Source organism: Psittacula echo (genome assembly GCF_963264785.1).
Source record: "Psittacula echo genome assembly, chromosome: 2".
Classification (NCBI taxonomy): domain Eukaryota; kingdom Metazoa; phylum Chordata; class Aves; order Psittaciformes; family Psittacidae; genus Psittacula; species Psittacula echo.
The window spans coordinates 5,782,637-5,799,915 of NC_137737.1; the positions used below are offsets into that span (position 1 = coordinate 5,782,637).

Consider the following 17,279-nt stretch of genomic DNA (forward strand, 5'->3'; position numbering starts at 1 on the left):
GCAGCATGAGGTAATGATTGGGCTTGATGATCTTAAGAGTCTTTTCCAATCCAAATCATTCTGATTCTACAATTCTATGATTCAATATATGAGTGTATATATATGCATGTATACTTGGGCATTGCACACAAAGAAAATTGTTTTAACACTGTGTAATCAATAGAATTTGTTCAAGAAGACTATATTACATATATATCCACTGGGATAAAGACCTAGATTAAACTAGGTCCTCTAGGTCCTGAAGGTTCTGTGACTTCTGCAGCTGAGTAGGCTGACACAAGCTTAAGACACACAGATTTCACATGCTCCAGCTCAGAATGATCCACCATGTAATGAAATTCAGCCCCTACCAAAAAGCAGACCAGGAACCTGCCTCTGTGTCCCTCCAGCTACAAGCTGAGCTTCTTCAGTTACAGTCTTGCAGAACTCAAGCGCAGACAGAATGAAGTTGCTGGTTTTGAGCATGCAAATGAGATGTCTGCAAAAGACATCTACAATCGCAGAGGGTAGACCTCAGCACTGAAAACAAGTGCAAGGTGGGACCGCAGGCAGAAGAGGAGCAAAGACTGCTGCACCATATGTGTGGTCAGGGATCACAGAGCAAGATGGGGCAGATGCGCTGCCCGCAGTCTTCTGTATCCAGAGCAGTCCATTGCTTTTGTCAAGAGAACACCAAATCGCCTATGTCAAGGCATCAAATTGCCAAGAAAATGCAGATTTCAGACCCATCAACCTGCTATGAACAGCCACCAGTCTGCCATGAAGTGCCTGACAAAAGCAGTCCCTGCAAGTGTTCACATACTGTGTAGACGAGGCCTCAGTGCCATGGGTTAGTGGTGGCCTTGGCAGTGCTGGGGAATGGTTGGACTGGATGAGCTGAAAGGGCTTTTCCAACCTGGTTGATTCTATGATTCTATGATGACACAGGAAGAAAGAGCAACCCTTTCATCAGATAGCAAATAGCTCTATTTGAGTGGCTACCAAATGCATCTATTTCACTTCCCCCCTGAATCAGCAGGAAGCACATTTGGTCCCTCTGACACCTGTCTGCACAAAATCTTCTTCCCAGCTTCTCATGGGACACAGGGATTCTCCTGTTTTCTCTGGGGGTCTGCGAGAAGACAGTTCTCAACTTTTCAGAGAATCACACAAGGCTGTGCTTCTGCATCTAGCTCATCTAGGTGCTACCAGGGATGCGGAGAAGGGGCAGGGTTTGGTGACAGGAAGGGCTGATATCTAAGTTGCAAGCCTTTATCTGCTCCCACTCTAGCAGAACTTACCTGAGGGCTTTCACAGCTCTGCTGCACACTTAACAGCCCAGGCCACGACTCCTTGCAAAGCAGTCCCCAAACCGAAACTGGAGAGACAGAGAGTTTGAGCAACCCTTGCACTTCCTCACTGGAAACACTAACAAAGGATGAAGGACAATATCAAACAACTGCTGCACACAAAGCACTGCTAGTGCACACTCATGGCGGTGGCCATATCTATGTTTTACCTTTGTGCCCCTTCCAAGACACTTGGCCAATCTCAACCCAGGAGATCCGGAATCATGGCTGTGAAACAGCTACCGGAACAAGGAATCAGAACTTCTTTAATCCTTGAGCATTGGGGAGGTCTTTCACTTGACAGGGAGATGTCACAACAAATATAGGAGTTATAGGACATGCTGAGAGCAACTGTCATCTCATGAACCAATTGACAAGCTGTTTGCCTATGTGTTCTTTCTACAGGATTGTGGATTGTTTTCCTTACAGAGATACCTAAAACCACCAAGCCTCCATGAGCTACACCTGACCCAGGCTCCCTAAAGGACACAGTATTTGCCATCTTATCCCAGGCCAACGGTGCTGACCTGCTTCTCTGCAAAACCCAGTCAGCAGGTCTTCCAGGTGGGTATGTTTAGTACCGTGCAAAGGTCATTTCTACACCTCCAGTGACCTGGTTCCCATAGGAATTAAGGCTTCCAGGAAGTCACCAACAACCTGAACAAGTGGCAGTCAGTTACATTCACCCATGCCACAGTGCCTTTGAAGGCACTGGTTTACACTCTCCCAGTGACTAGTCCTTCCTAGGTGAGGGCTACAGTATGGGCTGGCATGATGAGAAGGTGGCCATGTCCCAAGGAGAAGCACGGTACACTTTACATGGCAGATGCTGTGCTTGCTTTTTGCTGCCTTGCTTGCTCTCTAGATCCCTTTGGAAAACCACCGCTGAGAACAACAGCCCCAAAGTACCCACTGCTCAGACTAAATTCATCATTCCTCTGCTTCTGGCTGGGTCAGGCAGCCAACAGGTTCTGCTGAGGAGGAAACACACACCAGAGAGCATGCACATAGGGAATTATCCTCAGCACAGTTCCAGCACATAGCAATATGACTTCCTACACTTGAGTCAGGGCAATCCCAGGCACATCTACAGGCTGGGCAGAGAAGAGATTCAGAGCAGCCTGTGGAGAAGGACTTGGGGGTGTTGGTCGATGAGAAAATGGACATGAGCAGCTTCAGTGTGTGCTTGAGCCCAGAAAGCCAACCGTATCCGGGGCTGCATCAAGAGGAGAGTGACCAGCAGGTCAAAGGAGGTGATCCTGCCCCTCTACTCTGCTCTCGTGAGACCTCACTTGGAGCATTGTGTGCAGTTCTGGTGTCCTCAACATAAAAAGGACATGGAACTGTTGGAACAAGTCCAGAGGAGGCCACGAGGATGATCAGGGGCTGGAGCACCTCCTGTATGGAGACAGGCTGAGAACATTGGGGCTGTTCAGCCTGGAGAAGAGAAGCTGCCTGGAGACCTCAGAGCAGCTTCCAGTGTCTGAAGGGGGCTACAAGGCTGCTGGAGAGGGACTCTTCATCAGGGACTGTAGTGATAGGACAAGGGGTGATGGGTTCAAACTGAAACAGGGGAAGTTTAGATTGGATATAAGGAAGAAATTCTTTACTGAGAGGGTGGTGAGGCACTGGAATGGGTTGCCCAGGGAGGTTGTGAATGCTCCATCCTTGGCAGTGTTCAAGGCCAGGTCGGGCAGAGCCTTGGGTGCTATGGTCTAGTGTGAGGTGTCCCTGCCCATGGCAGGGGGTTGGAACTGGATGATGTTAAGATCCTTTCCAACCCAAATCATTCTGTGGTTCACAGGTACAGAGATGGGTCTCCTGGGAGCTCTGCAATTTCATTCTCATCCACACCCTGAGGTACAAATGCTCATGTGCTCAACAGCAAAAAGCATTCCAGAGGAGGACACCAGCGTGTTTCATTCCCATCACTGACAAGCTTGGGGTTTCTCTAGTTTAACATCCTTCTCTTCCTTTCCAGACCAAAGCACCATGGAAAACCACACCACAGACTCAGACAGCTGGGAAATGACAACAGGATATGACTATGGTGAAGCAGCACCGTGTGGGGGAACAGAGGAAAAGCACTTAGCAGCGAAGCTTTTGCCGCCGCTCTATTCTTTGGTGGTGATATTTGGCCTCACAGGCAACATGCTTGTTGTCCTTATCCTGGTAAAATACAAGAGATTGAGGAGTATGACTGACATCTACCTGCTCAATTTGGCAATTTCTGATTTGCTCTTTGTATTTTCTCTCCCTTTCTGGGCTTATTATGCTGTTCACGACTGGATTTTTGGGGAGGCGCTGTGCAGAATTCTCTCCGGTGTCTACCTCCTTGGCTTCTACAGTGGGATCTTCTTCATAATCCTGTTGACCCTAGACAGGTATCTGGCCATAGTGCACGCAGTGTTTGCTCTCAAAGCCAGGACAGTTACATACGGCATCCTCACCAGCGTGGTCACTTGGGCTGTTGCAGTGTTTGCTTCTGTTCCTGGCATGGTATTCCACAAAACTCAGAAGGAAAATGGACATTACACTTGCAGTCCTCATTATCCAAGTGATACCGCAATCAACTGGAAGTACTTTTTTACTTTAATGATGAACATCCTGGGTCTTATTGTTCCAATGGTTATTATGATTTTCAGTTACTCACAGATTCTAAAAACATTACTGAGGTGTAGGAATGAGAAGAAACAGAAGGCAGTCAGGCTTATTTTTGTGATCGTGGTCTTTTACTTCATCTTCTGGACACCGTTCCACATTTCATCTTTTCTGTACACGTTTCAATATGTACTTTTTGCTCTAACTTGTAAAATTGAAGCTCAGCTGCACAAAGCAATCCAAGTGACAGAAACGTTCTCCATGATCCACTGTTGTATCAACCCTGTGATCTACGCGTTCGTTGGAGAAAAGTTTAGGAAGTATCTCCGTGTCTTCTTCCGAAAGCACGTTGCTGCCTACCTCTGCAGGAAATGCCCAGCTCTTTATCATGAGAACCTAGAAAGAGCAACTTCCACAGTCACATCATCCACTGCAGAGCATGATATCTCTACTGGACTGTAAAGATACCCCAAGGCAGTAGTTAGGAAATGTTGCATCATTTGCTTTGCATTAGGGACCGCCTGATGCTATGGAAGGTCTTTCTGTCAACCACTACTGAATGACCCTCAGTTCTTGTGGTTAACTGTTCCCAGGGGTTATATATAGCATTTTCCATTCTTAAACTAAGCGAATCATGGAGTTCTCCAGAGCATCAAGATTTGGGTGGGGCCTAAACCAGTATAATTCTGTTTCTTCACCCAAATTCTATCCAACGAACCAATGCTAGTGAGATTGACATGGGGGCAATACAGTATTGAAGAGGCGAAGGAGTAATACGTCATCTCACAAGAGCCATTTACTGGTGTGTGAACACCATAAGATGAACACTGGGATGAAGCTTTTAGGATAGATGTACCTGTTCAGTTTTCAGCATTAATGGAGTAACGTTTGGAGATGGCTGTATTCTTTCTGCAACATGGTCACAGGCATTTGACAGGGGAAGGCTTTTAGCTTTCTTCGTGCCCAGCCCCTTATTTCCCCTACACAAATAGAAGATGTTTCCATGAAAAGGAATTTGAGGATGAATATAAGATAGATCAATGTAATATCTCTCCTCTGATGGGAGAGTTGAAACACCTTTATCTCACAGGGCCATTTAACCCAAGGATTTATCTGTTAGCTAACAGTGTACTCATTTTTCAACATAATCCTTTGGACTATAGGCTAAGTTATAGTATTTTTATTGTAGTTCTTTAATGTTATGCCTGCCATATCTCTGTGCAGTTGCTGACATTTTCCAAAGTGGGCTTAGTGGATGCAGTTTTTCTCCAAGGAAAGCAGCACCTAGCCAATAAAACCCCCTGAGCAGAGACCTGCAAGGCCAGAATGAAAATCACCTTGGTGTTTGCTATGCAACATTCTGTATTAAAGAAGTACCAGGACTCTCTGAAGGATTCTGGAGACTGTGAGCACAGCACTTGCGTGGAGGCCTCCCTATTCCTGGGCAGGTAAATTGGGTGTGTAGAGGAAGACTTTACATGGCAGACGCAGTAAGTGTGTCAGGTTAGGCTCCTGCATGAGAAAAATATGCTCTTCACAGCTCCTAAGTGTGATGTTTGGGATACGCTTCTAGGCAGACAGTAGCCTTGGAACTGCAAAAGCAGCCAACTGCAGAGGAGTCGTACCTGGAGAAGAGTGCTCATGGCCTGCTGCATGATGATTGAAGACTCAAGACCAATTGGTGTCCTATGGCCATACATTTATGCCATTGCTGTAAAGGAAAGTGGTGTTCTGGGGACATGATATTAGCAAAGAAGAAGAGGGAGAACTTGCTTCAGACTGTAAGGAAGTGCAGGTGAACACTCTTTATACAAGTGAACTGTCCTCTTGCTTTTTCCCTCATTTACTTCAAAGGGCACCACTCATGCAGGTAAGGCCTCGCTCATGGCAATCTGGAAGTTCAACTAACCTCCAGGCAACGTAAGGACACAAGAGGGGATTCCACATTACTTAATATTAGGCACATGATTCAGATGCCTCACCTGAAGGAAATATCTTCAAGGTCCCTCAGTGTTCAGCAGAGAAACAGAGATGCCCAAGTCAGAAGCAGACATATGATTTAAATAGGAAGATTACCTGTCCAACTGCAGGAGGAACCTAGAAAAGCCTCTTTATTTGGGTATCAGATGCCTTAATCCAGGTGGTGCAAATACTCTTCTCCCTCAAGCCTTGTAGCATCAAGCACTGCGTCTGTTAGTTGTTAGTTTTCATCCTATCAGCTATTATAATCTGGCCACTGTCCTGTGATGTCAATAGCCACAAACCAAAAGACAAAAAAGTATCCCCACAGTAAACTTTGTTGCTTGGAAATAACATTCTTCCTTCCTTTTGTACTTTTTTACTGCATGAAAGTGAAAGCACCTTCTTAATATTAAAGCAGAAATGAGTTCAGTGTGATACAAACTCTGCTGTAACTGTGATGTTTCTATTGCTATAGCTTAAATTCTTGCCTTGTTGGAATTATGTTTCTTTCCGTTTTCATGTTAATGAAGGGAAATTAATAAAATCAGTGTCTGAAAAACAATGTAAACCCTGTAGCACCATGTTCTTCTCCATCAGTAAAAGGGCATCAGCTCTGCTCATAGAACAGAGGTGGCAAAACCACGCAATCTCAGATTTAAACCCTCGCCATAGCACACTCCAGCAAAAGAAACCAAACAAAGAACTGTCTGCCCAGTCCAGAAGCTACTGTAACTGGCACAGATTTATCTACCCACAAGCTTGAGTAGAGGGCATTACAATAGCTTTGGGAAAAGTCTGGGGCCACAGGTTTTAGATGAGTAAAATCTGGAGAAACAGGGCTGTGTATGTTATAAATAGGGGAAGAGGGGGTATAAAGGGGCGTAATAACAGCTGACACTTAATATTGGGATAAAGACTTTTAATATTGGGATGAAGACTCCATAGACTTTCTGCAGCTAATTTCCAATCTCCTTGCACTGTATAAAGTGTCCCAGGCAAGTGATGCACCTGATCTCCCAAGGTTTATGTGTAGGGAATGTTAAACATTTAAAGCTTAACATGGAAATACGCTTCTGCTTCACCGTGTCATTCTCCCTGTCCTACTGTCCCCATTCCTTTCTTCAGCCTACAGCCCACACCTCCTCCTCTCCCCTGCACACCCTTCTCATCTGTCCACCGTGAGATAAGCTAAATTCTATACCCACTGCCTTTGTTTGCTGGATTGCATTTCTTAAATTTTGCTGGCAGAAACACCAACAAACTAAACCTAAAGATCACCTTATTGCTATATGCCCCGTCAGGATAATCCTGGGTCCTTCCCTGGGACTTTGCACTGAGACAAGCAAAGCTGTAGATGGTTTCGTGGTGTATTTTGAGTCTTAACCAGTCAGATGTGGCTGCAGTATGGTGCAGCTACAAGGCAGAGAGCTCCAAATTAGGCTAGCAGGACTTCAGGCAGTTTGGTCACAGTGGGATGGAACTACCCATGGGGAAGGTTTAACCAGATGCCCAGTCTTCATATGAAAGAGAACACAAGTTACATTGGCAGAGAAGTGGGGGCAATTTTATGTACAGGAGACAAATATTCCATAACTCAAGTTCTGCAGGGAAAAGCATGGAGATGAAGATCCCGTGTGTATGTAAGAGCTAGAGAAGTGTGAAGGCACAGCAGGGTTGTTACAACAGAGAAGAAACTAACACAAGGAGGAATTTCTTCTTGCTTGGGAGGCATATTGGGGAAACAAAAGCAAGCATTAGAGAGGGTGTACAAGTAGTACTAGAACAGCAAAAAGGTTCAAGATGGGACCTCTATGAACACTACAAGTAGACTGTTGCTTTACAGCGCATGTTGAATGGTGTCCTGGTTTTGGCTGGGATAGAGTTTCACAACTTTGTGAGAACTCATAGAATCACAGAATCCCAGATCGGTTTGGGTTGGAAAGGACCTTAAGATCGTTCAGTTCCAACCCCCTGCCATGGGCAGGGACACCTCACACCAGACCAGGTTGCTCCAAGCCCCTGTGTCCAACCTGGCCTTGAACACTGCCAGGGATGGGGCAGCCACAGCTTCTCTGGGCACCCTGTGCCAGCGCCTCAGCACCCTCACAGGGCAGAACTTCTGCCTTAGATCTAACCTGAACTTCCCCTGTTTCAGTCTGAACGCATCACCCCTTGTCCTATCGCTACAGTCCCTGATGAAGAGTCCCTCTCCAGCATCCTTGTAGCCCCCTTCAGACACTGGAAGCTGCTCTGAGGTCTCCACGCAGCTTCTCTTTTTCCTTTTCTAGTCAAAAGATGTTTGACTAGAAATGAGTGGTGAAGACATCGCTTTGTATCCATATTCTGGTGGCGCAGGAGCTGTATTTCACTCAGAAGATGGAATGGTGGGGAAAAGAACTGCTGTAGAAGTTTGCTTAACTGCCAGGCAGCGTTGTAATCCCTGTGCCAGTGATGGCAATCTCGGTTTGAGTGTTTTGAGTCCGAAATGACTGACGCTGGGAAGGTGGGGCCACAGCACTGAACTGGAGGCAGGCAGCATTGTCAGATGCACAGGCCACTGCCAACCACTCAAGTGACAATGAGCTTTGCAGAGCTGTCTACAGGGTTGTGACAGGAGGACACTAACCAGATGACACTGACAACCTGTGCCTGTATCAGGCGTTCTGAATGGAATGGAGACCAAGTGGATGGAAGTGAAAGAACCATTTGGGCAGGGACGCTCTCATGTGGTATGGGCAATTACAGACTACATCTAATCTTTGCCACCCAGAAGTACTTTCTGGTTCCTGGGTCCTGGCACATACCTTGTCATTGTACAGACTCTGTCCATCCTTTCTATGACCTAGTTTTCACTGGGAAATGCCTTGGTTTGTGATTTTCCCAGCCTGCCAGGATACAGAGGAGTATTTCTGACTCACAGTGGAGATAGCCTGATACCACCTGACTGATGGCATGACTCATCTTCACAGTAATCAGGCCATCACACTGAAGTATCCAGTATCTAAATGGTGTGGTACTCCCACAAGGTGAAGTCCACACCAGTACTGAAATGTCTTCCAGGACACACAACAGATGCGACATACAAATGTCATCAAGACATTCGAAAATGCAACTAACAGTTTCTGTTCAATGTGATATAAACTTGCACCACCTGAAGAAGAGAGACTGGGGAAGAGAAAGGCCTAGGACAGAATGGCATCTGCTTTTCTTAGAGATACACAGTATGATAGTTCACACCAGTCTTATCAAAATCTATGACTACAGCAAAGCAAATCATCCTTTTCATCTCAAGGACAGGTCTAATGAAGACATGTAGGCACAGACTGGATGCATTTCTTTTTCCTTTGATTCTCACAGCTGTATCTCATTTTGCTACTTGTTATATTCACAAAATCTATGTCCAAATTAGCTTGGTATTAGCCTATACTTTATTTCATCAGTAATAGATCAATGTCTTGGTTTTGAAGAGGCTGAATGCAGCTAAAACTACTTTGTTGCTTAGGGGTTTTTTTTCTGATCAGCCTTTTCTTTCAGGTTCTCAAGTTCTTGTGACCAATCTTTTGCTGCCACTACAATCACACCCCATCTAACATTCCCTTACATCTGGAAGATGGAGTGGGGGGAATGTTATGTATCACACCCTAAGATTCCTGGCATGAAGACTAGTGAAAAACCCAACTCAGCTTCCTCAAACCTGTGAAGATGAGTCACACCATCAGTCACTAGATGGAAGAGATTGGCAGTGTACATGGCTGCACGCTTGTTGAGTACATCAAATTGAGCCCCACAGGTAAGCAACAAACCCCATTACTATTCTAGGAATGTCTTTACAGAGGGAATGAGTGTCACAACACTAAACATGACTCCTCATCTATGAAATAAAACTGTAACAGGTACACTTTGAGCTATATCAACCCACTGTATGATTCCTTTTATTACGGAACAACAGTTTCAATTACTTGGTAAAATCAGGAGTTAACCTACAGGTAGATTCTTACATGTGCTGTAGCTCCTGGCAAGCAGCAGCGCACGTTCCCAAAGAGAGGCTGGGCAAAGGATTGAGAAAAGCTGAAAAAGAGCTGACTTACAGCAATGCTGCTGGCATTGTCCATACCTCAGTGTTGACACACACACGAGATGGAGGCAATCTGAAGGACAAGGATGCTGGAGAGGGACTCTTCATCAGAGACTGTAGCGATCGGACAAGGGGTGATGGGTTCAAACTGAAACAGGGGAAGTTCAGGTTAGATCTAAGGCAGAAGTTCTGCCCTGTGAGGGTGCTGAGGCGCTGGCACAGGGTGCCCAGAGAAGCTGTGGCTGCCCCATCCCTGGCAGTGTTCAAGGCCAGGTTGGACACAGGGGCTTGGAGCAACCTGGTCTGGTGTGAGGTGTCCCTGCCCATGGCAGGGGTTGGAACTGGAAGATCTTCAAGTCCTTTCCAGCTCAAACCAGTCTGGGATTCTGTGATTCTATGAAGGCAGCAGGGAGGAAGGGGTGATGCAGCAGGAAGATGGCCAGTCCCAGGCTGGATGGAGCTTCAGACTGGGTGGGAGATCGAGTCCTGCAGAGGCCCATCGAGAGTGACTGAGGGGAGCAGCGGCCAAAAGGAAGATCTAACAGCACTGGTGAAGAACACACCAGCAGCACCCCAGTGCCAGCAAACAGCACCAGGGGCCCGGGCTCGCCTCCAGCCACATGTAAGACCTGATCAAATCTGACTTCCCAGCAGCTCTGCTTATCTGCAGCTGCTGTAGAGCTGAGTGAACACATGGTGTAGGTGCTGATAACAAAGCCACAGTGCAGGTTCCTGCTGCCAGCGTGTCCCTGTATTTGGGCTGCAGATGTCACAGCTATTCACACTCTGTGTCTCACGCAGCTGTAAGACCCAGCTGATGAGCAGACCAAAACCATTCCCCTCGGTCAACCGCTGTAACAGTGAGTGGCAGAGGCCCTCTTTTGGCGTGCAACACCCTCTGCAATCTTACAGTGCTGCTCAGAAAATGCAATACCCAGCTGCTGATCACACTGAGATTATGGAAGGTTTGAGAGTCTCCAGCAGGCTCAGTAACATGTAACAGAGAACAATGAAGCAGGTTTCAGAAAGGAATTCAAGTGTCTCTTAATTCCAGTCTGTGCACTCTTTAGGAATTATACACTGAAAAATTAATTTGATACATTGAGAATTATAAGAATTATAAGAATTAATGGCAAAAGTGCAGGGTTTTGGCAGCAAAGTTTGGCAGCAATTAGGAGCTTGATTATTTAGGAGTGGAAACATCTCTTCCCACTGGCTCTATACGGGGTCTAATACAGTCCCTCAGGTAGCGTGAACATACCCTTAGAATACCCTACAGTGGCCATTCATTTTAACCCTGAGACTCCAGCCCTCAGAGAGCTCACTGGAACAGCTGATTGGGAAAGGAAGAGAAAAACCTATTGATCCTTTGGAATAAAGACCTTGAAGAGTCCCTCCCTCACACAAAGAAGGCTTGACGAGGAAAACAGGCCATGCTTTTTGCTTGTTACTGACCTGAGAGGTAACTGAGAAGCAATGATTCCCTTGGCTTCCATTAAGGAATGGCAGCATCCAAAGCAAGACATCTCCATTGGGTTTTTGGCAGTTTAGAATCTTTTAAGGTTACTGAGGACTGAGTGCAGGAAAGATGTTCCTTTAGCACCTTCACTAGGTTGATAGAATCAGACACTCTGGAACTGGCCAAAGAGATGTCAAGGGGGGGACACAACAGGGATGCACTTTATTTGGTATCTTCTCAGGGTTTCTATCTCAGGGGTTCCCAGGTAGCTGATGAGGTATGACCTTGTTCTTGCTTTTTCTGTACCTTTCCAACCTCCCGTGTGGTTTCTTTGATGTCTAAGAAGGATCTAAAAAGCTGCTCATGGTGCAGCTTCAGTTTGACTCAAAAAGTCACAGGATCAGCCACAAGGAAGTGAACTGATCGGAAATCAGATTCTATCAGGCTTTTCTGAAGCTCGGTTCCGAAAAGTATGTAACAGTGTTGTTTTAAAAGAAGGTGAGACTCACTATAGAGGCTAAGTCATGGTCTTATGAGAGGGATTAAAACAAAAAACACAGTCCGAAAGACTAGGTTGGAGGAAACTAGAATCAATCACATCTCCTAAAATATAAAGACTGAAACTCAGAGCAAGCCAACACAAAGTGCAGGTAATTCTGAATAGAAGCAGAAGCTTTATTCAGAAGCCTCACTTTTTGTTCACGGGCAAACCCCATGAGGTATTGAACGATTCAGAAACGTAAAGGGATGAACCTCCTGTAAACTGTTCCTGCCTCAAGGAGCTTAGCTCAATGAAAAAGGGATCACAACAATATAAAACCCCCTTTCTAAAGCTCCAGCTGCGGGTTGTGAAACCATGAGTTCAGCTCCTAGGAGGATCCTCCACATTTCAACATCTCTGCACATCTCACAGCAGTAGAAAAGTAACATCTGATGGCCCATTTTTAGAAAAAAGAGAACTGCTCCTTGATGTATTTTTCTTTTGCGATGCAAACAGACTTGTTTGCTAGAAGTTTTCAAACGGATACATCCTTTTTCATGCAGGAAGAGGTGTTTTTGAGCTTCCTCTCGTGACTGACAAGCCAGTTTAGCGTTATTCTTGATGTGATAACCCAAGCCGTCACTCACACCATAAGATACATGGTAAGTCCTCTTTGCTTGTTTTTAACATATAGCAGTTGCTTAGGTAGTCTAATGTCTGAAGTGAAAAATACTTGTGGAATATTGCCAGGGAACTCCTCTTTAACAGTTACACTGGGAAATGCATGGGATATTGAAGTGGAATACATTATTTCTAAGGGACAGAACCATTACAAGACTTGAGCAGAGGACCCAGGTAAGCAAAGGAGTAAACCTCTAGAGATTGAGCTGACTAAGAAGTCTGATGGAGAATGCTTGTGATTTTTTTTCTCTGAAGATCATAGAATCACAGAATGGTTTGGGATGGAAAGGACCTTGGGATGATCCAGTTCCAACCCCCTGCTGTGGGCAGGGAGAATGTATAAGAAATGTATAAGATGATATATGATGATGGAAATATGGATTTTAAAACTGCTACTGCAAGGACAAACCAGCTTATTTCAGTGGAGAGTCCTAACTCTTCTCACAGGATGAGTACAGAAAATCTGATGTTGTGTTTTAAGCAAGTCACGGAACTTGTTCACGTGCAGCATAGTTTACTCTGTTTACTACACCTTTTGAACTGTTATCATCATATAGCACTGTGCAAATGAACTGAAAATCACTTCAATGAAATCTTGCTTCTTTAGAAACAGAAGGCTCTGCCCTGAAACTCAGAATGAAACAGTGACATGAGCCTTTCTATGGAGTTTTTCTCTCCAGAACTGCATGACTGCTGGTCTTAACCAGAGCAACAGATTGCAGATATCTAGTACTGCATTTATCTAAGCTGTATTCAACATAAGGTAGGCCTCTTTTTGAAACATCCTTAATTCAGAGATCTACCAGTATAACCTTTGGGCTTATCTGACCATTAGAACGTTAGGTGAGCAAGCCAGGTCGATTAACCCACTGAAGCATTCTAGCCAGTGGCCAGCGCTGCATCCTAAATGGGTGAGATTTCTGCATAAAGCACAAAACCACTTACAATTCCTTCTCCTGGTTTCCACATTTAGTACCTCAAGTTTCCCTTGTCAGCATGTGCTGCATGCTACACAATTCATTGTAGTAAGTAGTAAGTGCTTTTGCAGAGAGGCTGCTGAAGCAAAGGCTGGGCTAGAGGAACGGGGCTCAGTTAGTGAAAGGAAGCACTCTGAGGGGAGACCACAATTTAAGCATGCAAAAAGGGTTGAGAGGAAGATGAAATGCAGGGAAGATGTGGTTGTCAATCCAAGAAAGCAGAGGAAAAGGAGGGAAGGCGTTGAGACAGCAGTTAGCAGGAGGAAGGGGCTGGCACAAAAAGAATTACACAATAATGTGGAGGCAGCATTTTGCAGGGTTTATGACCTGGGTGTTTTCCATATCCATGTTTATACATGAGCATCATGCAGGCGCTCTGTTGCAGCCAGTGCCACATCCCATAATCCCAGTACACAGCATGGCTGAGTGACACATCAGAAATGAGGATATTTGGCTAGGTGCATTACCAGGGACTTGTACTGTCAGGGTATGCAACACAGATGTAGCTGAATGGAATATTAACTATTTCACAGTGTCTGAGTCTGGTCATGTTTTGAAAGAAATGAGTTAATTTTTTGGACCAAAGAGTGTTTTATAAAGGTGGGGTTTTTTTCCTAGAGAAGTTGCTGAAAGTACTTAAATCTAAACCCTTAGATACTTTAAAATCAACTTATTTACTGTCAATACACCTGAGCCACAGCGACTTCCTTTACCAACAAACCCACAGTCTCAGTATGCAGATAACTATGTAGTTAGAACGGCTTGGGGGGGACAAGGCTTCACAGAGATTGCAAGAGCTCCCTGAGAGCCAGTCTTTGAGAAGTCTTTCAGCAAATCTTTTCTCCCCAAGAAACTGTGTCCAGGCAAAGCTGAGACCCAAACTCCAAACCACGCCAAGTTTCTCTTCTTCCTTGTTCTCCTGAAAACTTCACACCATGCTCCACATGTCAAAGGAATGCTTGAACATGGATGTACTCAGTCTTGATACTGTTTGGAGCAGAGATGACAGCCAGACTGGGGAAGAAGTAGGGGAAGGGGTGGGAAAAAGGTTTGCAAAAGCAGCACCTCTTTTTGTCCCCAAGGTGCAGACTTTGCTCCAATAGTGCTTGCTCCTTTTGGGGCAGGTTTATGTCTGTGCTCTACAGCATGAGAATCTCCATTAGGACCTGACAGCTCAGGAGGGACTCAGATTCTGGGACAGGAAACTGGTCACAGACCTTGCAACCAGTCCCTTCCCGAGGACCTCAGCTTAGGTTTAGGTAATTAACCTCTTTAACACAAAATAGAGTAAGGACATTGCCATTTTAAGCAATCAGTGCTTATCGGACAAAACAGTCCTTTCAACTTAACAGTTTTGTCTAGAGAGACGCAAAGAGGCGCTTCAGGGATTTCACAGGCTGCAAATCAGAATGAATCATTACGAGCTTCCAACAAAGCAGACCAAGGGTCTGTCCCTGGGTCACTCCAGCCACAAGCTGAGTTTCTTCCTGCAGAGAGAATGAAGTGGTGGTTTTGAGCTACTGCTGAGCACAACAGCCCCAAACTACCCACTGCTCAGATTAAATTCATCATTCTTCTGCTTCTGGTTGGGTCAGGCAGCTGATGGGAAGGAAAACCACACCAGAGAGTGTACACATAGGAAATCATCCTCAGCACACTTCCAGCATGTAGCAATGTGGCTTCACAGGTACAGAGATGGGTCTCCTGGGAGCTCTGCAATTTCATTCTCATCCACACCCTGAGGTACAAATGCTCATGTGCTCAACAGCAAAAAGCATTCCAGAGGAGGACACCAGCGTGTTTCATTCCCATCACTGACAAGCTTGGGGTTTCTCTAGTTTAACATCCTTCTCTTCCTTTCCAGACCAAAGCACCATGGAAAACCACACCACAGACTCAGACAGCTGGGAAATGACAACAGGATATGACTATGGCGATTCAACACCATGCACGGGAATTGAGGAAAAGCACTTAGCAGTGAAGCTTTTGCCACCGCTCTATTCTTTGGTGGTGATATTTGGCCTCACAGGCAACATGCTTGTTGTCCTTATCCTGGTAAAATACAAGAGATTGAGGAGTATGACTGACATCTACCTGCTCAATTTGGCAATTTCTGATTTGCTCTTTGTATTTTCTCTCCCTTTCTGGGCTTATTATGCTGTTCACGACTGGATTTTCGGGGAGGCGCTGTGCAGAATTCTCTCCGGTGTCTACCTCCTTGGCTTCTACAGTGGGATCTTCTTCATAATCCTGTTGACCCTAGACAGGTATCTGGCCATAGTGCACGCAGTGTTTGCTCTCAAAGCCAGGACAGTTACCTACGGCATCCTCACCAGCGTGGTCACTTGGGCTGTTGCAGTGTTTGCTTCTGTTCCTGGCATGGTATTCCACAAAACTCAGAAGGAAAATGCACATTACACTTGCAGCGCTCACTATCCATCAGAGCAGAGAGATGTATGGAAGCAATTCCTGACCTTAAAAATGAACATCCTGGGACTGGTTATCCCAATGTTCATTATGATCTGCAGCTACACGCAGATTATAAAGACATTACTGCAATGTAGGAATGAGAAGAAACATAAAGCGGTCAGGCTGATCTTTATCATCATGATTGTCTACTTTGTTTTCTGGGCACCGTACAACATCTGCATTTTCTTGCGTGATTTTCAAGGTACCTTTTTCATCAACACTTGTCAAGGCAGTGGTCAACTGCACAAAGCGATCCAAGTGACAGAAACGCTCTCCATGATCCACTGCTGCATCAACCCTGTCATTTATGCCTTCGCTGGAGAAAAATTCAGGAAGTACCTTCATAGCTTTTTCCGAAAGCAGCTTGCATTCCACTTCTCTAAATTCTGTCCCGTTTTCTATGTTGACACAGCTGAACGGGCCAGCTCCACCTATACACAGTCTACTGGGGAACAAGAAGTTTCTGCTGCCTTGTAAGCTGTGCTCAGCGAAAAGGTGGAATTGACTAGTGTGGAATTTAGTCTGTGATGGAAACCTGCAGAATCTGTCCTGGATGATGGCTCCAAGGCAGCTGCAAAAGATCACAGAATGCATGTTTGCCAAAGCTTGGTTTTGCTCATGTGTTTGGGTATTTGTACATAAATGGCTTTAAACTGAAACAGGGGAAGTTCAGGTTAGATCTAAGGCAGAATTTCTTCCCTGTGAGGGTGCTGAGGCGCTGGCACAGGGTGCCCAGAGAAGCTGTGGCTGCCCCATCCCTGGCAGTGTTCAAGGCCAGGTTGGATGGGGCTTGGAGCAACCTGGTCTGGTGTGAGGTGTCCCTGCCCATGGCAGGGAGTTGGAGCTGAATGAGCTTTAAGATCCCTTCCAAGGCAAGCCCTTCTTTGATTCTATGATTAATGAAAAGGATGTATCAAATTAGCTACCTAGATACGCTCACGTGTAGGGGAAAAAAAGTGTTCTCTTTTTTTGTGTGACTGTAAAAGCATTGTTTTGTATCATAGAGCCCAAAATCACACAAAGGTTGGGGCCCTAAGCTAGCAGGCTCATGAACTGGTTTTTTAAAGTGAACTAGAGGTTAGAAATTCACACTGGTTCTTTGGAAAGATCTCTTGACTGTACCTTATACAAGGTATCTCACTCATTTAAATCAGTCTCAGTCACAGCTTTTACTAAGCCTGGTTGTGTATCTCTGTAAATAATGCTAAATTACTAAGGTCTGTGATAGAGAATCCTTACAAGTGGT

General features: G+C 45.4%; 2 protein-coding genes across 2 annotated transcripts; both read left to right on the forward strand.

Annotated features, from left to right (window-relative positions):
- Window positions 1-3,320: 3,320 nt before the first annotated feature.
- On the forward strand, window positions 3,321-4,391 carry LOC308217261 (C-C chemokine receptor type 2-like; the record flags this gene model as incomplete). Its single annotated transcript, XM_080610248.1, has 1 exon — window positions 3,321-4,391. The coding sequence occupies one exon, from the start codon at window positions 3,321-3,323 to the stop codon at window positions 4,389-4,391; it is 1,071 nt and encodes a 356-aa protein (XP_080466374.1).
- Window positions 4,392-12,537: 8,146 nt separating this feature from the next.
- Window positions 12,538-16,510, forward strand: LOC308217953 (C-C chemokine receptor type 5-like; the record flags this gene model as incomplete). Its single annotated transcript, XM_080611450.1, has 2 exons — window positions 12,538-12,568; window positions 15,429-16,510. Exon 2 carries the CDS (start codon window positions 15,440-15,442, stop codon window positions 16,508-16,510), a length of 1,071 nt encoding a protein of 356 aa, XP_080467576.1. The 5' UTR covers window positions 12,538-12,568; window positions 15,429-15,439.
- Window positions 16,511-17,279: the final 769 nt, after the last annotated feature.